Raw genomic sequence first — 26,289 nt, 5'->3', positions numbered from 1 at the left:
GGAACCCAACCCAGCAAAGCCCTTTCAGAGTCAGGAAGGCTGCATGTGTTCCAGTGCCTGGGCCTCTTGGCCGTTCCATAGCCATGGACTCATCCTCTCCCGCAGGGCCTACAGACATCTCTGACAGGACTTCCTCGGGGACAGATGTGAGGAAGTGGTGATGCCAGAGGCTCAGAGGGCATCGTGGTAGGGTAGGGCACTCCACCAGCAGGGGCAGGGGAGGGACCAGCCACTATAGAGCGCAGTGCTTGCTGAGAACAGGGACAGCAGAGATGTACAGCAGGCAGGAGGATACACTGATGATCCTAATCAACATGGAAGCCCAGCCCTGTTAGAAGGTGGAGGTGCCAAGCGGAGCTATATCAGAGAATCAGAGATGACAGCTTGAGCAACTCAAGGGGAGCCCTCATTTTCTCCTTGTGTTCATTCTGTGATGCATGAAACGTTAGAGAAGAATGGATTCGTGGGATTCGTGTCAACCATTACTGCTGTCTCCACAGTATCTTGCACAGCAAGGTGTGATATGGGTGCAGCAGTGAGTGCACAAAGTTCTCAATGCCAGGGAATCAAAGTTGTAGAGCTTCTCACTAATATACCACATATTGCTGGTTCTGGATGAGTTCAGTAGCTCCTGGGACAATTTGCAAGGGGATTACAGCTTATTACTTCCTAAGGGGTACTCAGGCACCATATACTGAACACTCCACTCCTAGCTAGTCCCACTGCTGGCTAATCCCACTACTGTATTTAAAAACAAATACGGATTGTATTTCAGTATGTCAGTATAACTGTATACAGTGTAGCTGTAAATAAGGCATACTGGAAGGTATTACATTTAGTGTAAGGTAAAGATAAAATTGTTGTTATATATGTGACCACTGCCGCTCCTACTCCTACCTTCTGATTTATAATATGGATGGTGACCAAGCATGGAAAAAAAACAGAATGGCCTCTTTCATTATCCTTTCCACTGAGGTCAAATATGCCACTGCTTGAGTGGCATATACAGAGAAGATGGTGAAATGACCTATCGGATGTTCCAAGTTCTCAAGCAGCAATCTGGAGTGCCTTAATTGTGATGTTCCCTTAGGCAACATCTATTTGTCCCTTCATTGTACTTAACATGAAGCACTCCTAATTTGATTATCATTTGATTATATTTCTGAAGCATTTATTTCCAGTTTAATCTCTGAGACCTGAAGCTCGACTTTGGTTTGGTGATATCTCCAAGTTCTGCGAGACTTGGATATCTCCAATCTTCTGAAAGAAGATGCACCAACATTGTCTATTACTATCAAATTTTTAGGAGGCACACAACTAAAACATGCCAAATTCTTTCATTTTATGCAATCAGTAGCTATTTTGAGCTATAAACAACATTGGCAGTCATAGAGTTGAAAATGCTTTAAGTCTGCACCTCTGCTGTAAAGGCTTGTCTTCAAGTGGAAACACAGTCTTTATTTCTGAATGTGACGAGGCATGCTTGCACGTTGGAATACGTTCAGACAGCTGCTATGGAGTCCCCACATTGCTCGGCACCAATAATTCCCTTTGTATCTAAGGATCCCTGTCACCACTCAGGCAGAAATACAGGCATCAGTAGACAGACCTGCTGCACACATATCTTATGCAGTCCCTATTATGCTAGCAAAGCCCAGTAAACCAGTTTCTGTCTGACATTCAGCTCACTAACAGACAGTCTTCTTTATTATTAAGTTTTGCTTCTCGCAGGAAATCTGGAATATTTTTTGCCTCTTACCATATTATTACCTCCTACTCAAAGTGCTTATCATTTTACCACGGGTCCCTTGAGTTCATCTTAGAGGAAGCCATCCTTTACATGAAGGCTCGGGTTAGATTGATGAGGAGGCATCGGAGATGATAATGTCATCAGTAATAATGGTCTCCCAGGCAATTATTCTACAACGTCAAAGCAATCTTTAGGCTGGTACACTAAAGGGAAGACCCTACAAAGTTTGTCTGCAGATGCAGTAAATGTGACACTGTACAGTTATATGAGTCATATGGTGCTTTAGACTGCTTCTTTTAAAAATGTATTGTGAATAGTATTCATTTAATCCATAATATACCAAAACACAAAAAGATTCTATACTTTATTATTATCATAATTGTTGTTGTTTTTCTTTTTTTTCACACAAAGTAGAGATAGCTTTTGTGTTAATGGTGCCTAAAGAGGGTTTTTGTTAAAACTTAGCAATGGCTAATGATTAATAATTAGTGCCTAACTTGAAAAGCGCATTTGAAATGTGGATGGGGTGATGAGAAGTGTTGAATTCTTTCAATAATGGTGGGAAAAGGCCTAGCACTAACTTCAAATCTTCTCAGGTCAGTCTTTCACTTCTCTTTGAATAGGTTTCAAATGTTTTGATCAAGAAAAATCAATTTCTCTCAGCCTTCTGTCCCCAAAAGTAGATCTGTAGGAGCTCCATTTGTTTTCAATGCTGCTTGGAAACTGTAAAGAATGTTTACAGAAAGATTTAAAGATGTAATAATTCCTGACAGTGATTTATAGTTGTAAAGTTACAAAGGACATTATTTTTTTTGACGCATGGCATCCACAATCCAGCTCTTCATGTTTCACAAAACCAATAAACCAACTGAAAGTCTTGTTTGCAAAAGGTACTGCTTGTTTGTTTTTCCCCTTTGATGCCTATACATTTTGGTTGCATGCAGCCTGTGAGTTTTATGTTTGGTTCACTGTGCTGATATATCTGACTTGATATATCTGATTTTTATATAAGACAACGATAAATAAAGGAGAACATGGTCGGTTATCATTAACGACTGACTAAATGACTGACTTTCCATGTGGCCCAAAGCAAGCACATCTCACCATGTTCTCGCCATCTTCCAGTTTCTTCAGAGACTGCAACCCCCAACCCTCCAACCAATGCAGCTCTTAGTGAGTATTCCTGCAGTGTGCCATGTTGTTGTACCTCTTTACCTGCCTGCTACACGTGTGTGTACCTCACATAGCCAGCACAGCACCTGAGCTCCGCGTGCCTGGTGCACAGCGTGCAGGCAGACAGAGTGCCCGTAGTGAGCTGCTTTCAGGACTGAGGCAGTGAGAGAGACTCGTGTTGCCGCTCGAGGCTGCTCTCATCACCTCAGACCCAGGTAGAAAGCCGCTACTAACCCCCGGCTTGTAGAGCGCCTCTTTCCACTTGAACCTATGGCGGGGGGGGAGGGGGGTGGATGTTCACAGGGTCAGCACATTTCTAGGAGATACAGGGCCGTAGGCTTTTGCCGTGAAGTCATTCACTTTTGTAGATGTGCTGTGTTTCAATTTATATTACTCTGTAAAACATGGGATTAGTCTTATTCTAATTTGGAAGCACGGCATGGAGTTCCGGAGTTATTTTGAAGTGCATTAGCATACATTAATGAACTGTGTTGCATGCTGTTTGATCAGAGAAACAAGGGACTTGCCCTCACATTGTTAACCAAAATTAGCACCATTAGAGCTCTTTAGTGTCTGCCCTGCAACCTTCAAAGATAACTTTGTTCCCTAGCGAGTCTTCTCACGCATGTTTGTTTGTGCGTTTTCCATTTGCTTAAAGCATAAGTAGATGTAACGGTTGAAGAGCATCTCTCCTTAGACCCCACCTTGAAGTGCGTCTGCACAGGCTTGGCCTGGATACAATGGATTACACTAGCTCTCTTTACAAAGACACAGCAAAGTGTGGGCCTTAAAAACATTTTACCTGACAGGCAACTTTTGATGGACAAATTTTTCTTTTCTGATAAAATGACTGACAAGGTCTTTATTTTAGGATCGGCCATGGAGAGTTGTCTGGTTATCGGGTTTCTAATGGCAGCCCTGATATTATGGTAGACTAAACCCTTGTCAGATGTCTAAGGAATAAAAAAGAAAATGGTCCCTAAATGATACATTTTTACATATTTTATGGAATATATGTTGTTAATTAATCTGGCATGCCAGGCATGTATTTGCGTAAAACAAGGAATGGAAATTTACAGTTTAACTTTTGAATGCTGTGAGGAATGCATAATCAAAAAGGATTACTCTGAACTTTGGGATATTATAATAGTTGCTTTAAAGGACAGTTGAACCAAATGGCTTTGGATCACTTCAGTGGTGTTTATCCCAGACATTCATTTCTGTGACTTGGTTTGCACTGTAATTTACTGCAACAGTGAGTCTCATCAGTTGAGGAACCCCTGCAGGTCTAGGTAGCAAACCTGCATATGTGAACAAATCCTGTCTCATGGCATGATGCCCTCAATTTACTACTATTCTGCAGTTTAAATGTAAATGGGCAATCTACATTAAGTCCTGTTCCCGCATTGCTTAGGAATGTTCATAAGCATGCTTTTAAAACACAAAAAGTAGCTGAATCCTTTCAGGAAAATGGGTGATTATTTCTAGAGTTAACGTGAATTGACTTAAGTGGGAGAAACACCAGGTTTTGGTGGAATTTTCAGCTGCTTTTTTTTCCAACACAAAAAAATAAGTGAAATAGGTATGTTCTCTATGGTTTAAAAACAAAATCAGCAGTGTAGAGTCAGGAGACGATGTTTGCACAAGTGAAGAAACTTCAGATGTTTTTTGTTTTTTTCTCCAGCATGAGGACAGAAGGTGAGGGCACCAGTCCAGTACAGGCAGTCAGCCTAACAACACAGGAGTGTGATCAAACATAAGAAGACAGACAGACAGGAGGAGGAGAGACAGATGGGGGGATAGAGAGGGGGAGGTCTGCAGGAGGCCCGCAGGCCCTCAGCTCAGAGCGCGTTAGCACCTCCTGACCTTGGTGCAGCCTTCCAAAGTCACAGGGTCACAGAGAGGTTCTGAAACTGGGAATTACAGAAGCACTTAACATATACCTCCGATGTGCATCTATCAAACATATAGCCATATCAAAATCAGAAATACTCAAAAAGGAATCAAACATAGATATATAAGAGATATATAAGAGGGGTATGTAAGATATATACAGGGGTATGCAAGATATATAAGAGTGTTATATAAATTATAATTACTTCAGATGGAAATATAGCCAACTTTAGGAGCTTGTACTAGAGTATTGGGAAAAATTAAACATAATGAAGGGAAATATTGTCACTGTTTGTCTGTGTGTTCCTGATAATTAGTTATGAGTCTGAAAATGTGGCAAGCCAGGCAATTATGAGCGTCTGCAAATGTAGCAAGCCAGGCATACAATAATGGGACACATTAAAGCAGCTTTTAATATATGTTTTATATAGTACTGCATGTGCAGTTTGATAATAACATGCTGTTTGGAGCATTGCTGGCTGACAGTATACTGGCTCATGGTTAGGATGATGCTTGAGGAAATGATGACACAGAGTTTTGTGGTCTTACAAAAGACTCGAAACATTCCCAGTAATTCAAACAGCATGTGCAACGTCTAAAGAACTGCATGATTAGACTGGCAGACTTGCCCTTCTCAAACCAACATGTTTGGGATTTTTCAGAAGTTTGCTGTGCTGATTTCCATTGCAGCTGTCCGTGGAGCTTTTAAAGCCATTCAGTGCAGATCAGCCACTAGCAAAAGCATCTGGGGTGAAAGATTGTCGTGTGCTGCAGTTTCTTTGATTCAGTTTTTGGTTCAAAAATACTTATCCTTCAAAATTCTGTTACTGAACATGAAACTCAAAAATTAAGTATTACCCATGATCCAATTGGACATGATGAGATTTATAGATCAGGGTTTTTTTTGGACTGCTTAAAATTAAGCCCCTCCCAACGTTTAAGGCTTAATGAGCACTGTGTCAAACTGCGAGGCCATTATGATGCAGCTCTCCCTACATGTCCCCACACTGGGAGTCCACCACGCAGGGTGGGGCTGGACGCGGCGGGGGGTCCTCTGTGATGGGACTGGGAGGCTGTGCTGGCCTCCCAACCTCTCAGCTCCGTGCTCCTCTAGGCTGCGGTGCCAGCACCGGGGCCCCAGGGCCGTGTCTCCGTGCTAGCGCTTCATGTGGCTGTTATGTAGTGTCCTGCTCCTATGTCCGGACATGCACATGACTTTAGATCATGTTCGTTTTTGTTTGTTTGTTTGTATGTATGTATGTTTGTTTGTTCCCACTTGTTTCTGCTTGGAGTACTCCTGTTAGTGTGTCATTAATAACATGCAGTGAGCCAACAGAATTAACAACATCATGAGAGAGTTTGATTCAATTGTGACTTAATGAAAGTGTCATTCTCAGTCAGAGAAAATACTGTTTGCAATGAAGCTGATTCATAAGGCAGGTTAGATTGCAAACTCTCAAACCAAAGAGTTAATTGTCTTAATGATGCTAATTTGTATTGGGACAACTGTTTACCAAACTTTTTTTAAATGATTGTGAAACTGCCTTATGGATCATAATATGTCCATGGTTTGTATACATACGCTAATGTTTTAGAGAATTACTTATGTTTTGAATTTGTGTTCTCTTTTGTTTGTCATTCTGTTTGTGTTTTGTTTTGGGTTTTTTTTTTGGTGTTAACACTATTGTGTTTTCTGTTCCATGTTTGTGTAATTTTATTTTCAATGTTTTGTATTTTCCATGTGACCCCCATCCCTTCCCACTATTCCTTTCAACCAATCTTGCACGTGCGTATCATGTGACTTTGTCATGTGGCTCTTGCATGGTGCTGATGATGTCGTCTTCGCTGGTGAACAGAAGGTAATTTTTTGTTTCTTCGTCATGTTTGGTCCATTTCACAGTAAGAATGAAAGCAGAGATGTTAATAATGAGCTAGACACAACACTCACCCAGTGCCATCAACATTTATGGACCATTTCATTCATGAGCCATTGATTCTCAGAGAGGTTTACACTGCTCACTTGATTTCTGGATTTGACATTAAAAACAATCAGCCGCTCTGCTTGGAAAGTGATCCAGCGGGCCTCCGCTATAATCTCACTTTAATAAAGAACCAGCGTGCTGACCTATAATGGCATCATATAGTAAGTATAGAATGTAGCAGGGCGTTACTCTTTAAATCCCATATTCAATATGTTCTGTTAATATCTTATTGCAGACATTCACAGTGACATCTGGGCCAAAGTTCAGAAAGGAGCTTACCGTAAAAATTTGATAACTCAGAATTTCATTTTTCAGCACCGTAACACATGGCACCTCAACAACATCTTTTTGATCCTTTTAATATCACATCATAACAAGGTTTTCATGATGCCAACGTGATGATCGATACCTCTGGATTCAGAGAAGAGACAACCATGCTCCATCTATAATATTCTGTTATGAGATGTACCCTCTTCAGACTTGCAGACTAACCACACGCCCGGCATTCCTGCATGCATGCACGTTTACACAAACTTCTGTTCCGGCCTGCGCCTCGTCTTTATTTCTGCTCTCTAGCGATCTCCCCTCATGCATGACCTGTCTGTGCTGTCCGTCTGCGTTGTCCGTCTGCGCTGTGTCTGTCTGGGATTCCTCTGTGCTGGTGCAAGAAGGCACAGCAGTCTTGCACTCAGTTCCAGCACGCTGCTTCTTTTGCAGTGCACAGAGTCATGGATAATGAGATTAAAACACAAGGGCCCCGGCCTAGTAGCAAAAATTAGTCGAAACAGGGATTCTAGTTGTGTGTAGGTTTAGTGGCAATCATGGTTGACTGTGATGTGAATCAATGGCCTTATTTGTACTGCTGCATGGTAGAGCATGTGTCTGTTGGCCTTCCTTTATATCTTTAACCCTAAACACTCTTTTTTTTCCCTCGTAGCATCTGGAAACCTTCACCTAACTGGGAATGATGTTCATGACTGGATCTCTGTTCATTTAACTGTACCATCTCTCCAAAATGCTGTACTTTACCACTAACTCGGGTTTATTTGAATTTCAGCGTCAAGCCATCCATTATGTTACCTCTAGTCCAAAGTCAAGACAGTATAACTTATACCTAAGGTCTAGTTTCATGCATGCTTCAACTAACTGACCGATGATCTAAAATGACTGAAGGTGTCTTAGACTAAAGAAATAAAGATGAATGACCATCCCATTTTCCTACATGCTGTTTTTTTTCTCATCAGGGTCATGAATATTAGATTCATTCATTCCATCTCAGTAGGACATGCATCCAGATCTCCACTTATAGCTTGGACCAGTGTCTATCGCATCGCTCATGTCTTTGTGTGTACCTAAGATAGCAGTGGGTGTTCTGGTGTAGTAGGTGTAGTGTCATCTTAAATCCTAATGGGATTGCAGATTTGGGGCTAGACCCTATTTGCACTGATTAATGAGAGAGCTTTAGTCTCCTCCCAGGTCCCTCTAGTGACACAGGTGTACAGCTGACATCCCAAACAAGCCCCCACACTCATGCCCCCCCCCCCCATGGTTTCAGTGATATTATTAAATCTAATGGAGGCGCACCTCCAATCAAAGTGCAGGGGATGGTTAGGGAGCGCTGTCATTAGGCGGTGGGCTCAGTGAGATAACGAGCCCCTCCTGGGAGTGGGGCTCTCGCTCACACCCGCTCTAGTGCCCCGGCCCACTTCTCATTAAAGCTCGCCTGCCCCTCCCTTCCTACCGATCCCACCCTCCCAGGAGCCGATAGCACTCTCAGATGCTCACAGTTCAAAGATGGGGTCAGGCAAAGGCATCATTAGACACGCCCGAAAAAGACAGTCAACATTCGGCTGTAACGGTGAAGAGTAGTGTTGGAGTGCTCCACACAGCCGTATTACCCATAGAAAATTAAGTGCCGCAGTGTTAAACTTAGTTCCAGTCTGCTGTCCAGTGTGCAATGTGGAACAGCTCTGCTGCCCTTAAGGGAATTTAATGCATATGAGGAGCTCATTAACGGGTGTAGGATATAGGACACTAAGTCAGTAACAAATAGCCATGATATGAAACATTTTAGATCACACACACATAAACTGTCCATTTAAAACATATATATATAAACTGTCCATTTAAAACAGGTGAACTCAAACTAAAGATTATTTCTGATTTCAAAACTGTTTCAAATAGCTTGTTCGACAGTTGATTTCTTTCAAATGAAGTGCAGTTTTTGTCTAAGATGTAGTGGCTAACGAACACGGTGCTATAAAATTTACCCTACAGTTAATTATGTGATGCTTCAACACCCACAATAACAAAGTCAAAGATGAGTGATCATACCAGCCATTCTGATCACTTTATGATCACCTACCATTCAGATCCTTTTATGATCACCCAACATTCTGATCGCTTTATTTTTTTATGATGCTTAAGACAGCTAAACTGCTCCATCAGTTCTAAAATCTTATGAAAAAATGTTGTTTTAACAAAATAAGTAACATTATTTGTCATTTAGCCTAGCTCAAAATACCCTGTCTGTAAGTGCCGACTAACATTCAACCATTGTATCATTAACATGAAATTAATGTAACATTGAACATAAATTGCACATTAGGAAGTGTTTCACATCGGGGCTTTTCAATCAGAAGCTTCCTGGCAGGCTGTCTCATTTGAACAGCTTGGAACCAGCTGAGCTAAGGGCCTCGCCTCCTGTTTAGGCCATAGCTGTGTCACGGGCCTGGGATAGGACGCTCATGCTGTATGCGGACCTCTGTGCCGTTCCATTCTCACCGACTGTGTTCTCCTCAGGAGAGCCCAACCCTCCCAAACTGGAGGCCAAACTCCAGTCCACAGGCAACGAACTGAAGGTCAACTGGATCAAGCAGGACGACGGGGGCTCACCCATCAAACACTACCTAGTGCGCTTCAGGCCGGTGAGTGTAATGAGATGTGGGCTAGCATGCTTTACCCATCTCCCCCCGCATGAATGATTTATTCCTCCGCCAGGCGTGCGTTATACGCTCGCATGTTTCTTTTATGAGAAAGAGTTGGGAGGTTTTTCGTTCGTCTTACTGCGGCTTGTTACATGGAGAAAACAGGTATTGACTTGGTGTGATTGTGTGCACATCTGTGTTCATACAGAAGCACCACTCAGATTGGAAGCCTGAGATCCGACTCCCTAACGTCAGTGAGTATGTGGTGCTGCGAGGTTTGGACTGGAACACGGAGTACGAGGTCTACGTAGTGGCCGAGAACCAGCAGGGCCGGTCCGAGCCTGGTATCCTCTCCTTCAGGACCTCTCCAGAGCCCACCGCCATTCCAGGTATGGCTGCGCTCCCCCCCCAACCAACCTCCTCCCCTAACACTGCCGCAGCCACTGCCAAGCAGCGCAGCCAGCAGCCTCTAACGTCCATGCTTCCCCACCTTAACCCAGACCTGGCAGGGGATTGTCTGGACTCCCCCTCAGGGCAACCCTGGAGCTCACAAGCCCCAAGAGCCATTTGACACCAGCTGAGGCTAATGAGGCTGGGCCTGGTGTGTGGAATGGGGCCGAGCGGAGGGAGCAAAGGTTGGGAGAGTCGCTGAGAGTTAAAGCCTGGAGACCAAAGCTTCAGCTTAGCACTACTCAGCTGCTCTCTGGAGCTCTGCTCCCAGCCGGACCCCTCTGACGCACATCCTCCGCCAGCTGTAGTGAGGTACTCGAAGCCACTGCAGATCATACCAGTGGAGATGAAATTTTCTGTCCCACTCTTCTCTCCCTTTGGATATGGCTGCTCTGTGCTCTCTTCGCAGGGCTGTGGCTTTGGGGAAGTTTGCATTCTTACTTGAGCTGCCTCCCCACAGATCAAGAAAAGGGACCCCTTCTCTGTCTGTCTCTCCACTGTGATTTAGGTTTCCGCCCCTCTCTCTCTCTCTTTCTGTCTGTGTCTCTCTCTCCCTTTCTCTTTCTTACTCCCTCTCTCCTCTCTGTCCTTTTCTTTCTCTCTCTCTCTCTCTCTCTCTCTCTCTCTCGGGGCTAAGGTTCAGCGCAGTTCAGGCTCCGCTGCAGTACATGGGCTACACTGAGCTAATTGGACAGTAGCCCTGGTCTCAGTGGGGATGCAGCCTCTGGTCTTGCATGGTGATGCTTCAACAGGATTACTGTGTTAATGCTTTCCCAAGGACCTAACAGGCATCTGCAAGCGCATGGTCAGGGACTTGCTTTCTCTCATCCGCTTGGTGGGAAGCACCCATAAATAGCAGTGGGAGCTTTGGATCTCAGAGTGCTTGGCTTAGAAGGGTCAGACGGACCGAGTGCAGAGACCCAACCCCACCCACCAGTCCTCCCATCATGCGCTGAACCTCTCCGCACTTGCACATTGTTGAGTTATTCACTTCAATGTGGAACATGTGGGTGTTCAAGCGGCATGGAGGCTTTTAATTTTAGTCCAGCATCTGCAGCCCCTCAGCCTCCCCACCCGGGCTCAGCCCAGGCCGTCTGAGGCAGCCGCGCAGAGAGCCCCACCGGCCTCCTGTTTCCGGTCGCTATCAGGACCGTGGCGAATAAGAGAGGTTAGATGCAGGGGAATCTGGAGGAGGTCTGCTCAATTCTTAACCTTCTATCTCTGACTCCTCGATGACGGAGTCTCTCGGGTCGGCATGACACTTCGCAGAAGGTCATGGTAGACTCCGAGGGATTTGGCAGGAGTGATGATAGTGAGCCGCTCCATTCCGCACATCCTATCGGGAATGGAATGGGCCGTTGTGTTACACGCGGGCTGTATAGTGTCCTTACATCCAAATCTCCCCAGCTACCATTCAGCAGGAGTGAGGCTGCCCTAAACAATGGCCACTAACGCTGAGCAGTTTTAGTAACCTTCAAATGCTCATTCAGTCCTCCAACAAGCCATTTCCACTACGTTGCATCATAACCTGTTGATTTCATTATTTCTTTCTTTCTTTTTGTCTGCAACATTCCCTGGTGTGAACAGAACAACATGATAAAAGATGTTTTCATAGATATGTGTTTAAATGTTAATAAAAGCATCGGTTTAAACTATTTTTACAGCAATTGGTCCCAGATTGAATGCCACGTTTAATACCAGGGACGTTGTCTGCTGTTTCTTGATTGTCTGTCTGTCTTTTTGCATTCCCCAGTGCCCTGTAGAAGTCCTTTCCTTCCCTCCTTGCTTGCTGTGGTGTCCCTTGTCATTTGAAGTGTTATTAACATGCTATGCTTTTTCTTACTTTGGTTTTACTAACTCTTTAGATATTCTTTTCTAATCTCTAATTAACCTTCAGACTTAAGTTTATGTATTTGACCTATTCTCTCTCTCTGTCTCTCTCTCTCTCCGTCTGTCTCTCTCTCCTGTTTCTCTCCCTTTTTTCAAATTTCTTCCCCTCTTCCACCCCTCCTTCTCTCCCTGTATCCATATGTGAAATCGGGCCACTACCGGATCATCACATTCTCATACACACAAATACTTAATTTTTGGTTTTTGGTTATTTCTCCATTAAAAATCCTTTTTGGATATGTAAATTTTTGTTTCTATATTTTTATGTTGTTGGGGTTTTTTTGTAATTGTTGTTTGTCTTTTTTCTATTTTTCTTTTGTTTGTTTGTGTGGTGGTGCACCCTTTTGCTGTGGTCTCCTCCTGCTGCCACTGTGGTGGTCATGGCTGCGTGGCTACCCCAGCTACCCTGGGCTGCACCTGTGTCACGTACGCTCTGGTCACGCTCATGCTGCCCGTGCTGACTGTGTTCTTGCTCTCATAAAGCGGAGTTCGCCCCAGGAGAGGAGCACTTGCCCCCCCCCCTCCGGCCCAGTCTCCAACCTCCCCTACACTTTTTCAACGCCTTCTGACCCTCCTGAAAAAAGAAAAGAAATCAATTCACTTTCATGTTTATGGGGTTAAGCAGAGTGCTTAGTACTTGTGTCATGCTGAATGTTATTTTGATTGTCTTTTACATGAATTTTTCTGTCGAAATTAGGCAGCATCATGTTTGAGAAGATATTTTTCAGATCATGGACTTTCCAAAGCACTGAGAGTCTTGTTCCTGCCTAGAATGAGTTTGGCCACTGGCTTCCCTTGTCCTTGTTCTCAACTTACTGAGAGAGCACAGTCGCCAAGGGCTTGTACAGAAGTCCTGCTTTACCACACCCATTTTTATTCTTTATTCCGATTCTTATTCCATTTCCTTGATCACGGTTGGTCACGGGGCTCAGGCTCCAGCCTTGTGGATACTGAAATGGGTTTTCTGACAAAATGTACATAATTTTAGATAATTCAGAGAAGTTATGCTATTTGTTTTTTTTTTTACTTCATTTTTAAAAACATTTTTAAGCAACAAAATTGACTTCTTGATCTTGTTGTTTTGGGGTTTTTTTTCTTTTTCTTCCTCTTAAAATGAAAACATTTTAAAAATTAATGCTATCGCTGTCAAAAGTGTGATTTAATTCTGCTCTATTATATAGTTTTTGTAACTCCATACCAGTGTGTTTTCATGCAGTAACCATTTTAGGATTAATGAACAAAAGCAGATAAAAGTATTTTTAGTGAGAGAGTCATACGAGCTGTCGGATCAGTGGCAGGAAGCATGGCGTTTGGAGTCCTAGTCGTATGCAAGACATAACTATAGAGTTGCATGGGATCATGGGATCATAATTCCACATGATGATAATGTGCGGATCCCCACACTGATACGGTGCTGAAAGTTGGTTCAAACTCACCCACAGAACCTTCAGACGCGAAAGGCAACTGTGTTCTTCCATTCTTTCTTTTCAAAATCCATCTAAAGTTAGATCTAATATATATCGTTTTTTGCTTAATGAAGATCTTACTTTTTTTCATTTTCATTATTAAGAACATGTTATTTCTGTCCAGAAGCTAAACATGAAACCTACAGATATCTGTGTAAACCTGACATCTCCAGTTCTGTAACATTTGTAATAAATGAACACGTTTGTGACACTTGCTGCATTATTCACTGTGGGCCAGCTGTCTGTCGTTAACCGAGGTTGGTATATGTTTTCCAAGATGCGTTATCTGGTGAAATGTCTTTTATTTCCAGGACCTATGCAGGCATTTCCAGTGCAGGTGTCAGTTAAATAATGTTATTAAGTCTTCACAGTGTTGCAGCCCTTAACTTGGATATGACGTTTGGAACTGGTGAGGGGTATTTAAAATAGAGTAGAGTTTGCTCCCTGTTTTGCAAATTGATTCACATAATAATAAAAAGATGCGTCCTGGAGGTCTGGCGCACGTGCGTATCACCTGGTTGGGTTTTTCATTCTTCTGTAGGTGCCACTCTGTGTTCATTTATTATGCAGTAGAGTTGTGAGGCCCTGCTCTGCCAGCCAAGCCAGTGGGTTCCACTGTAAGGGCCCATTGTTTGTATTTTTGTTTGCTTACTGGATGGTTTTTTTTTCTGTATCAAAGCGCTGGAGAGGATTAAGGATTTTCACAACATGGCAAATGCCAGCTTTCATTGGAGGATCCCAGTCAGGGGTCTTTGTTTGGGTTTGTTCCACATGCTGTCCACTTCTGCACGGCTGTGCTGTGAACGCAGCTGCCGGGACACCTTCCTGCACGGATCTCCGGATTGCTCAGAGAGCCGGCCACAATGCCCAACCTCAGCCCACTGCTGCCTTTTCAGTATTGAAATCACACAAATTTGTACATTTAAGAAAAGGTAGATGTCTTTGAATGCCTTGTGGGAGAACTAAACGTCCTCCGCAAGTTTTGTAGGTACCACTGTCACATGTTAACAAACACTGAATTTCTGCATACATACATACAACTAAGCAATACAAAGATATAGTACCATCCTATATCATGTAGCTAAGCAGTGCATGTTTCATTCAGCAAAGCTAAAGCAAACATTTTCTGACCATTACAATAATGACGGTGCATTATGAAATAATCACATAGTTTTGCGAATTAAGTAATATTAATATAAATTGTAACATTTGAATGACAATGTTACATTGTTGATTGAGCCAATACACTGTCCAGGCTTATGAGCTGAACTCCCTTAATGTAACATGCTTCACCCACATGTACAAATGTACATATACCAGCCACTTTGTGCTCCACCAGACTGATACATTTCCCTGCATGCTTCTCTCTGCATCTGGGATTGTATTGTCACCTCTGCACTTGGGGTGTGGATCTGGGGAGATGACGGTGAGGCCCGTGGGAAATTTTGGTTGCATTGTGCTGACTCAGCAGGCCTGTATGTATTGTTCAGATAGCGAGGGGGAGGCAGGAGGGGACTTTGTGCTCTGATGTGCGTGTGTGCGCATGGGTAAGTGTACGCATGCGTGAGTATCCATGCGCGTGCCCAGATGGATGCGGCTTGTTAAGCGACACACCGCGGCAGAGGAGGAGCCCTGGGAACCTCCCTAGCTAGGACAGTGGAGCGAGGCTATCGCCCAGCTGCCTCGCCCATCCGCCTTGCCCTCCAGTCACAAGTCTCCTGCGAGGCGGAGGCAGAGGCAGACACTGACAGAGAGAAAGAGAGTGACAGCAGGGGAAGGAAGATGGTAGAGTAGAAAAGGCTGACTAAGACACATTTGGGAATTGCAGAGCAGTGGTGTATTAACCTCAGCACTGAACTCTCTAAAATGTTAAAGGAAGAGCTTTGAACAGCATGGACTCAGCCCTGAAGGCAAGAACTAGCATGCAGTCGCCCAAAGAATCACATTTTAAAGTATTATAAACACTTTTTTGTAAAACATGGCATCAACCACTCAATGGCTGTGGCTCACAGTGGGGTGGAGTAGCAATATTAGCGTATGTGTGGCTTTTTAAATGCATAATCTTTGGGAAGCAATGGTATAATGTGACAAATTTGAAAAATGTAAAGATGAATGAATTTACAAGGCCCTAACACTGAACTAGACTGTGCGGGTTTTAAAAATCCCATGTTGCATCTGCCATATTTCCAAATGATGTTCTCACTGAATGTGTATCAGTTTTTAGATTGGAGGGAGGTTAGAAATGTCCTGGCTGGTTACATCAGACTTTAGTGCGCAGCGCTCTGAAAGGAGCCCCACGTGCTTCCCTAATTGATGCCCCCTGGAGCCGCGGGTTATGATGTGGTGTGCTGAAAATCGCACCACTTCCTGGCACAGCGCTCTCTAATACATGTCTGTCTCCGCTCCCCATCGAGTGCATCAATAATTCAGTCTCCCCCATGCATTTAGACATATTTAAGGTCTTTATAAGGTTCTAAATTAAAGAAACGTTTCATTAGTGACACTCAGCACCCAGGAAGGCACGCCCCACTTGGGAACTGAACTATTAGACTATCGCTGAGGCTGTCCGACTTCATTCATGATATTCTTCTCCTGTTTACGCTAATGGCAGCCGCGTAGCTGCGCTAGTCTGGGCCGTGACAGAAATGTCAGCTGGTTATAAATAAGGCCGAGAGATCTCGATGAGGACGGCTCAGTGTAAACATGTAGAGGGGACAGGGCACTGGGCAGTGGATATAGGGGGGTTGGGGTAGCTCTGAAAAAGTTGTACACCACGATCTTGAAAGAGGAGAAAGCATGCTGAGACTAGCGTCATGGCGAAGGCAGATGCAGCCCATGCTGTCCTGGGCCCTTCATCCTGGAGTGCTAATTCACTGGCAGTTGTGGCTGGCTGCCTCAGCCAAAGCCATGTGTTGAAAGAAGATAACAGGGCTTCACAGAGGCTGCGTTGAGCCCACAGCAGGTGCTTATAGAGAAGCAGGAAACAGACGCTCCCAATAAATATTATTGCGGTAGGACGTACAAGTTAGCAATGCTTTTGGTCTATTTACCTTAGCCCTCTTCACTGGGTAAAGTATGAACTCATGGACCCCCCACGCTCTGGTCATCTATACAGTATAGCGCTTTGCAGAGTACCGACTCTGGATTCCAGATGTGAGTGAGCAGTTCTATCCTTTCACTCTTGGCAGTAGCCTTCAGGACTCAGTAGCAGGCCTGGCATCCGATGGACTGCGTTTTAACATGTAGTCATGACTACTGATGAGTCACCTGCGGGTTGACGACTCTCGATTGGTTCAGATCCATGCCCACTTAACACTCCCCAATCAGTGGCAACGGTGCCAAGTCACAAATGGGTGGCATATTTTTGAACAGATAGGGATTCGGCTTTTGTTGTAGGCCTATTAATAAAGTGCCAGGTTGGTGTTTTTACACAAAGCTGTGAGTGAGGCTGCCAGGACAGGCAGGCTAGATTACTGCATGGGACATCTTGCCACGCTAAGGTCCACATTGCCAGAACTGACAAAACTGCTGAGATTGAACTCGTCACCTCAGGGGCCGTAGACAAGTGCCCTGGTCACTATGCCACCGGCGGCTGCTCAAAGTGGTCTCTCTGTCTATACTCTGCTGATCAAATGAAACCATCTGACACGTGTGAGTAACGCCTGTAGTGGTGGAGCGTTTTAGAGCTGTAAGTGCTTTCATTTCTGGTAAGTAGCCTGTGTTTTTGCCACGCGAAAACACAGTCCCGCTATATGTCCCCTTCTCTCATCTTTTGTCTTTTCCACAGGTAACATGGTGCTGTCTCTCAGTCTAGTGTCTATGCGCTTGTCTGTGTGTGTGTGTGTGTGTGTGTGTGTGTGTGTGTGTGTGTGTGTGTGTGTGTGCATGCAGTTGTATGTCTACTGGTCCTCTGCAGTAAATGGAAGCCCTTGAACACTGAAATCTTAATATTAAGATTATCATCTCAATTTCATGCCAGTGCAGGTTCTCTGTATGAACTTTGGTGCACTCCAGGCTCGAATAGAATAACCTTCTTTGTAATGTTTGTGGATGCTTGATACAAAGAAAGTTAATGACGTTTTCCTGAATGAGCATGTCTGCTTCATCTCTACATCAGTACTGCTGGAGCTCCTGGTTAGGTCTACATGTTTCTGCTTTACACTGCACAATTGTCATGCAGTGCATGCCCCAAAGTCATAAGCTCCATCAGCTCTTTTGGAACTGTTGTATGTAACTAAAATACTGTGTGTGTATGTGTGTGCATGCGCGTGTGCGTGCGCGTGCACGCTCATGGCACTTTGCTCCTCACTGCCCTTAACAGGATAAGTGTGTTTGTAACAGACGCTGCATAATATCTCGAGGGTGTTGTTTTTGGTGCATGGTCTGGTAATATATCAACTTAATCAGAACTGATTGGACGAGACACGTTGTTATCTCGGTGGAGACGTTCCACACACAAAAGCCTATGAGGGCAGTGAGGTGCTAATGGGAAGCGTGTGTGTGGAAGCCCTGACTCCGAGCCATTCTCTCCTCTGCCTCCAAAGACACCGCTGGTGGCGGCACCGGCCTGGGCACAGGAGCCATCGTGGGCATCCTTATCGTGGTCTTCCTCCTGTTGCTCTTCAGCGTGGACATCACCTGCTACTTCCTCAACAAGTGTGGCCTTCTCATGTGCATCGCCGTCAACGTCTGCGGCAAGTCCGGGCCAGCCGCCAAGGGCAAGGACATCGAAGAGGGCAAGGCGGCCTTCACGTGAGCACCTCCCCAATCCACAATCCCTCCTGCTCTCCGCTCCACCTCCCCTGCCCTGCTCTACCCTCTCTTCCTCATCCTTCCTCTTCAGCCCCTCTGCCACTCTCTCCCCTCGCCTCGCCTCGCCTCGCCTCCCCACACCTCGCCAGGCTCCATGCTGCTGCCAGAGCTCTATTTGCTCCTCTCATCATCATCTCATCACTCTCAGCTCTGCGGGAGAGCCCACAACGAGCCTGGCTCCGTGACCGAGAGTGATGGGAATGCTAGCTGATTGCTGTTACGAGCTGGGCAGTGGAGGGGAATGACTTTACAGCTGACAATAAGAGTACGCGCAGGAAGGGGACTGAGCTCCTTTACCTCAAAACAGTAAACTCACTCTGGTTACATGAACCCCTATGGAGTAAAATAGGCTGCTTAATGTCTAAAAGGACAGCTCGCGTCTGCCGTCTTTCACCAGGTGTCTCGTGCGCCTCCCCACCTTCGCTGTCTTGTCTTCCCCAACAGGAAGGACGACTCAAAGGAGCCCATAGTGGAGGTAAGGACGGAAGAGGAGTGCACCCCCAACCACGAAGGAGGAGGCCCCACCGAGCCCAACGAGACAACCCCGCTCACTGATCCAGAGTGAGTCCACCCCCGCCTGCGTGCACACACCGTTAGCGCCGCATGCTGAGTCAGGGCGGTGCTGAAAGGTGCGCTCGCCCGGAGTTAATGGCGGTCCAGGTCACGCTGGACCTGGGCGCACATTAGTCCTTATTATGAAAGAAATAGCTCCGAGTGAATAGGTGGCTAATGATATCGCTGTTGGAATAGCGACCACTGGGAATGACTTGAATAGATTTTAATACATTAGCCGCTGAAAAACTGCTGGAATAGCGTGGTCAGTAAATGGGAAAGAGGGCCCCGGCGCTAGTTGATTATGTGCAGAGCCCTGCACCTGATCTGGGCTCGCCAGCACTGCTCACGCCCAGGGAAGGAGCCCAGAAACGTGGTGGTGGCCTTTACAGTCAGGTAGCATATATCACTGATGCAACTGGATGCACCTTTAATGCACTCTGTATAGGCTTAGGTTTAGGGAGATGAATGCTTAACAGCATGCTAGTTCATCTTGGAAGTAATATAGTGTATATCTCACACTGATCTCACAATCTGATGCTGGCTAACATAAATATATATTTTTTCTTTACTTAGATTGCATGTTGCACTCACACTGTGTGTATATTGCCTTGGACTCCCTTTTTTCATCTTTGTTCTTCCTGGTGCCCCCTGGAACGCCCTCTTCCCTCCCTTCTCTCTCTCTCTCTCTCTCTCTCTCTCTCTGTCTCCCCGTCTCCCCCTCATCTTGCCCTGACCTCATAGGCATGCCGCTGACACCAGTGCCACAGTAGTGGACTTGCTCCCCTCTTTAGCCACTAACTCTGAGCCGGTCACTGACAGCCCTGCTAGCGAGAGCACCACCCTCACATCCAGCACAGAGCCCAAAGCCGCCCCGCAGCCTAGTACCCCCAAAGCCATCACAACGCCGCCTACTGCCCCTGCCGACTCTGCTGCCGAGGCACCGCTGGTGGACCTGAGCGACGCGCCCTGCACCCAGAGCGCTAAGCCCTCAGACGCCCCCAAAAAGGGGCCCTCGTCTGACACCAAAGCCGACTCGGCTAAGCCCACCACGGGCACGTCTGTTCAGAGCCCCGCGCCCGTCCAGAGTGGCACCTCCTCGGCTACGGAATCCCAGGTAGACAGAGGTGCCCTGCAGTCGTCGGACGCTGGTCCGGCCAGGGACGCGTTTGACGCGCTGTGCACACCCTCCTCCGACTCCACCGGCGCTCCACCTGCACCCAGCCAGGACGAGTATGGCCACCTCTCCAATCTCTCATTCTGTGTGTGTGTCCCCACCCTGTCTGTGTCCAAGTTTGCCTCCCTCTCATCCACTCACGTGTTCACTCCGTCACCCATTCACTCCCTCTCTCACTCATTCATGTTCTCCCTCCTTATTCCCACGCTTCATAAGGAACTACCGCCCCAGGTCCGTACAGGGTCCTGTGCCATACTGTAGCTGCAGTCATTGACCATTCTCAACTGCGCTGCAAAGAGCAGCCTTCCTAAGCAAAGAGCTCTGCCCTGCTTAGCAATTCCGCCAGGGAAAAAAATTGGATCACTTATGGCAGCCGTTCAAAGCAAAAGCCATTATGAAGGTGTGAAATTGGTTGGCTCTCTCCGCTCAGTTTTGTTTGTTTTGCCGTCGGTCAGGGACAGGCTAATTGATTCCTCCATTATCTCCTGACGGCAGTTGACCACACTCAGGATCTCCCACAGCAGGTGGGCCACCGCTTTGAGGGAGGGGGCTGGCAGGAACGCCACGACCGTCTTGGGAGAAGGTCTGTTTGAGGGAATGCTGGGGCTTGAAGGAGTGAGAAGTTAGCAGTAATGAGCACTAAGGGGGAGGCTGTGTGCCCGCCCATCTGTGCCGGGGCGATTCATCTGCAGCAGGGCACCGGGGCTGCAGGACATGGCCAGCAGGTGGTGCCGGCGTGCCAGAGGGAAGAGCTTCACTCCCTTTGTGTTCTGCACGGACAGCTTCCTCCCTCTTCTGCAGGAGGTTCCTCCGCATGTTGCTCTGATCCATCAGATACGTCCATTCGTTACCTTGAACTGTCGGCTCTGTGCTTCTGTTACAGGGTGTGTGTGTTCGCGTGCACACACAGAGCAGCTGATTTGCATACCACACACAGCTCTAGCTATGCTCGTGTAAAAATGGGTCTTTTAGGTCCCTTTTTAGAAAGTACAAAGGAAGTGGGCTGCTCAGATTCTGTTCCGGGGAATGAGGGGGTAGTTTTAAACATTTACAGCAGACATTTCCTGTCTTGCCTCCTTCTGCCTCTGCGCTCTTTCCTCCTCCCCTGAGACTGCATGCATCAGATGCCCCCTTCCCAGCCCCATGCCGCCCTGCTGTCCAGCAGTTCTGTGGGGGGGACGATCCCTCTCTGCCTCCTCCCTCTGCTGTTTCCAACTGACATGGAAGATTGAGTATGCCCCAATGCCATCCACCTGTTTTGTCTTGATGGGCCTTTGACGTGTTCCCATTTTGCCTTAAAAGATGAGAGTTTTGCTCATTCTGAAGCAGTGTGAGAAAGATGTATAGGTATGGTTGCAAACAAACCAACCTTAGCTGCGTTGTCTCCGCTGTCTAGGTAAGGGCGTCCCTCTACATTAATGGTGTCCCTCTACAGTAAGGCAGACCTCAACAGTAAGGGCGTCCCTCTACAGTAAGGGTGTCTCTTTATAGTAAGGGCATCCTACTACATTAGAGGGCTTCTCTTGGCATTAGGGCGTCCCTCTACAGTAAGGGTGGACTGCGTGGAAGGTTTTGCATTCCTCTTGCGAGCCTAAGCCCCCCCCCCTACCTGGGGCCCTGCCAGGACTGTATCTATGCCGCACTGCCGAGATGGTGTAGATGGTAATGAGAGAGGGCCGCGCTCCACTGCCTCCATTTTCCCTGCTACAACAGCCCTCTGTGGCTGACAGGCCGCTCCGGCAAGCTCACAGGCCGGAAGACGCCGGCAGCAGTCGCACCTCCTCATGCTGCTCTTGGATGTGTATACTGAGCAGCCACCCGTGACCAGGGACCAGCAGCTAACAGCAGCCCCACTTCTACAGGTCAGGCGCCCCCTTCCACAGGTCAGCAGCCCAAATGAAGAGAGATAGCATGCCTGACGTCCGATTAGCTCCTCCTCCCAGCTACTCCCCCAAGCCCCATCCCCCACCCCTGCAAGACCCAACTTTTTTTTTTTTTTATTCATTATTAACTCGTGCAAGGCCGAACAATTCCAATATTGCCAATCAGTGCTGGAAATGAAGTGGTCCACTGAGAAATCATGTGGGAAAACCTCAGCGACGGCAGTTCCTTGAAAGGAAAAATGTCCATCTTAAATTGACACGTGCTATATTTCTAGATGGGTTGCCATAGATAGGTATGCTTAATGTTTTTATATGTGGTTCCAGCCATTCCTCTTTTCATGTGTCTGTAATTTACTGCCCATTCAATAAACGCCAGGGGGAGGTTAACATTTGTGGAGTTTTATGGGTAAGAATCTGGGCAGCAAGGCCTTGAATCCACCCCATGGGACAGGCGTTGCTCACGTGGTCTTGCTATTGCTCCCTCGCTGCCTGTACGTTACTGCAGCAGTCTCTGTCCTCTGCATCAGCATCTCACTGGTGTGCCTCCATACATGCCCTCATGAAAAGGTCCATGACGGTCCACTCTCCATCTCTGATGTCACGATAAGGCAACCATTCACATCCTGTTATGTGTGAAATACATTGGTTCCACTAGAACGAATTTCCTCCCCCAAAAAAACCTACGACAGCTCAGTAGACTTACAAAGACAGCAGCCATGCTTGAGTGCCCAGTGCCAAGAGCCATGACTGATTAAGTTCTCTCTATCTCTCTCTCTCTCTCTCTCCCCTCCCTCAGTGGTAAGACTGTCATAGATGAGAAGAGTAAAGGGGGAGAGACTGAGGTGAAGGAATCTGTGGTAGACGTGAAGACGGTCCCCAACGAAGCCCCGCAGACGAACGACAACGAGAGCAAGGCATGAGTCACCGCTACACCCAAACCTGCATCTCACTTCTAAAGGGTTTCCGTTCTTCAGTGTCTCCTCTGAGTTTGCCGAACAAAAGATGAGTTTGTAGATGTATAGAACGCCTAAAGAACTCGTGCACATGCCTGGGTTTTTGGTTTGGTTTTTTTTGTTTTGTTTTGTTGTCATACAGTTTCACTCACTCCGTGTCTCTGTGTCACATACAGAGTGAAGGAGCCTGCCTTTATTTTTAGCGCCCTCTAGCTGACCTCCTCTGTAAGTCTCCGTCACGACTTTCACTTGGGACAGAACCTTAATATTAGTGGAAATAGTTAGCAATGGGAAACTCTAGCTTTACTCCTCGATAATGCCTTTACGTTGTGCACTCGTACACGCACACCTCATCCACAAACCCATACACAAACCCATACATATGTGTAGACCATGTCTTTACCTTTGCTCCTTCAGTTATGTAATGTTTTATTACATGCAGTATTGCTGTACTTCATTATTTTTCAATATGTATGAATTTTGGGAGAACGTTTTTTTTAACATGTGTTTTAAATAATGTACAAAAGTAACTGCCTTTTATTTTATGTCAATTTTTTCATTGTTTATTTTTGAGGGCTAGAAATAGATTGTTCGCATGCTTGCTACTCATGTCTTTCCCATAATACCCTTGGTTATTGTGTTCATTATGGCCCTTGGTGTTTGCTTCTTTTACGTTGATATTTCCCTCATGAACACAGAGCTTTCCCATTCCTGCTCTGCACAACAACATGAATGACGTCACGGCTACGTAAGGCGTGCCGCTCAACCATTCAGCCCCAAGCTGGTGGCTTCTTACTGGATAATTGAGAAACAGTGCCTCCAATGGGCAACTGCAGTAACCAAGTCTCATTTAAAGTCTCATTTCCTTTGCTAATGCAAAGGAAAGAAAAAGATGGTCAGGTTTGTTTTTTTTTTTTAATTAATGCATTAACAAATTAATGGCCAAATTTATATATATTTTTTATTTAAGCCATAGTACTCCAGTGAGGAAAATGAAGGGTCCAAAATGTTCCACTTGATCTTTGATTTGTACAGTGTCTTTCATTCTTTAGGCTGTGAGCTTGTGTGCTGTGAGTGCGTGAATATCCTAGTGTGAATACAATGTGTACTTTGTCATAGACTTGAAACAAATATCCATAGGTTGTGAAAGGTGTAGCTATTAGTTCAAATAATGTTCCATCTTGGTAAGATAAAATTAAGAAAAAAATTAAAATGATAAAAACAATAATAACAGCAATGATACAGATGTGTACAATGTGGGCTGGGGAAAAAAAAAAGAACCTCAAAGATACAAGGGAGAAGGTGCCTTCAACTTAAACAGCCTCTCTAAAGCAGGCCTGCAGTCTGAATGGATTAGTGTCTGTCTGTAACACTGGGGGAGCAGCAGTGGTTCGAGATTAGAGTCCCATTCTTGCCTTTGGAGGTCTAGCGAGAGGACATGTGGTATGGTTGAGGTCTGCAAACTGTGAAAATAGCTTCTTTTTTAAGTGAAGTTCCAGGGTCTGAGAGAGCAGATGTGTGTGGTCACTTGTACCCACAAAATCGAGACTTTTTTGCCACTTGTCTCTTTGCACTGATGCAAAATGAGATTCACCCTTCAATTTCAGTGTCTCACTCCCCATGACTGGATCCCCTTCCATCATAAGAGATGCCGCTTGTAAGCTACACTTCACCTGGACTGGCCAAGCTACCCAACACCCCCCCCCCCCCCCCTGCATCATTAGCATTGCAGTGGGGCCAATCTAAAACATGACCCTATCAAGAACAACAATTTTTAAGTCTGAAACGAGCATGCAATGTATTTTAAACTAGATGTAATTGGTGTCACGTTTTGCCAGTAAATTGTTAAATGAACAACAGTGACAAAGGCTTTGTTTGTTGTATATGGATCTCTGAGTGTTCTGTCAAATGTGTTCGGTTCATATTGTCACTTCAGTTTAGTTTTGTTTTGTTTTCTTCTTTTACATGAACGGCATTAAGGGTTTTTTTTTTCAGTGGGTTTACTCTAGAAATTTGAAGATTCACTATAAAGGAATGTGGTTTATGATGAGATGACAAACAGAGGCTTGTCCTAAAGCTCGCTGCCCAAAGGTATACAAAGCATTCCTTGCGATGTCATAAAAATCCTATCACAGGTTTTTCTCATCGGAAATTCTAAAGGAAAAGAGCACTGGAGTCCGCTATGGCTTTTGACACATCCGATCAGCTGCCATCCGTCATGGGACCAAAATTCGAAGTGAGTTTACATGCAAGGGGGGTGACTTAGCACCCTCACTGCTATTCCAGCATTTTAGGGATTAAAAAAAAAAAAAAGTTTCAACATCAAATACGAAGAAAGATTCTTATGACAGCTCATCCTCTGAGCCAAACAAACAAGTGTGTAGCTAAGGCTCTCGTTTGGAGGGGAGCTGACTCACCCAGCCATCCATCACAGCTCCCCTGCAAATCCCTTCCTCTCCACATCCATCCATTAATCTGCCATCAGATACAGGGGCTTTCTCACTCTTGTATAAAAATTTTTACAAAGTCAAGCAATGGCACCATCTCCCTCCTCTCTGTCACTGGTGTACATACTAACTGAAAAACATTTTGACATTCTGTCAGAAATTCTTGTGTTCAATAAAATGGGAAACAATGTGCTCTTGTCTGTCTGTATTTACATGTAAAGATTTTACATGACGTGGAATTATGTAAAACGCCTCATCTGTAGGGCATACGGGCTTGGCTTCAGCCAATGAGCAGTTAACAGGACCTAATGAAGCCTAGTTAAGCCATGGAACATGCACGTCAATTAGCCTTCACTTCGTCTAGTAGTCAAAGGCAAATGTATTTATATAGTGCTTTTTACAACAGCTGTTTAGTAGCATTTGGTAACTCATGAAAATGTCCCAACCGTGTAGGCCGCCTCACTTAGAAGGAAATTTTTATACTGACCACAAATAAACTTTATAGGTTAGTGTCAGATTAGTGTCAGATATACAACTTGCACGGAAGATCATTGCCGTATAGGGAAACCAAACATACAAATGTTAACGGTTTGTAAGTCACTTATATCATGGTTTGCTTAGAAATAAATAAATATTAAAAAATTAATTTAAAAAAACCAATAAAGCTGAAAATAATTGTTTTACTGCTAACCTTTAACTGTTGCTGACTAACACCACACTAAATGCACGAGAAAGTCTGGATCAAGTCAGGCCGGCATTTCTTCCTTGTATCCACTAGGTGGCGGCCAAGATTAGCTGCACATGCACAAGATGCAAAACTTGCAATATTGGGTACCTGGGATTAAATCAAATGTAGTAAAAATAATTTTCTTCAATTGTTAAAATTGCGGTTCAGCATGGCAGTTTATGTAATAACGAATTTGAATGCACTGAA

General features: G+C 45.3%; 1 protein-coding gene across 12 annotated transcripts in view; it reads left to right on the top strand.

The window, feature by feature from the left end:
• The window catches only part of ncam1a (neural cell adhesion molecule 1a), a 147,490-nt gene extending 121,945 nt beyond the window's left edge, over nucleotides 1–25,545 (top strand). For 3 of the 12 annotated variants that reach the window (XM_035526754.2, XM_081720188.1, XM_081720189.1), the window contains 7 exons: nucleotides 2,876–2,923; nucleotides 9,601–9,725; nucleotides 9,934–10,114; nucleotides 18,076–18,283; nucleotides 18,788–18,904; nucleotides 19,640–20,128; nucleotides 22,752–25,545. In XM_035526754.2, the coding sequence (XP_035382647.1) occupies nucleotides 2,876–2,923; nucleotides 9,601–9,725; nucleotides 9,934–10,114; nucleotides 18,076–18,283; nucleotides 18,788–18,904; nucleotides 19,640–20,128; nucleotides 22,752–22,875 (1,292 nt within the window). In that variant the 3' untranslated portion in view covers nucleotides 22,876–25,545. Of the gene's footprint in view, nucleotides 1–2,875; nucleotides 2,924–9,600; nucleotides 9,726–9,933; nucleotides 10,115–12,466; nucleotides 14,042–18,075; nucleotides 18,284–18,787; nucleotides 18,905–19,639; nucleotides 20,129–22,751 lie in introns of those variants that run through there. The other 9 variants (XM_035526758.2, XM_035526757.2, XM_081720191.1 and 6 more) reach the window with 6 other exon arrangements.
• Nucleotides 25,546–26,289: the final 744 nt, after the last annotated feature.

This window comes from Electrophorus electricus, chromosome 8 (assembly GCF_041902795.1).
Source record: "Electrophorus electricus isolate QZ-2024a chromosome 8, ASM4190279v1, whole genome shotgun sequence".
Classification (NCBI taxonomy): domain Eukaryota; kingdom Metazoa; phylum Chordata; class Actinopteri; order Gymnotiformes; family Gymnotidae; genus Electrophorus; species Electrophorus electricus.
Note: the sequence above shows the minus strand (reverse complement) of the source record. Positions and strands in the feature narration are given on the sequence as shown.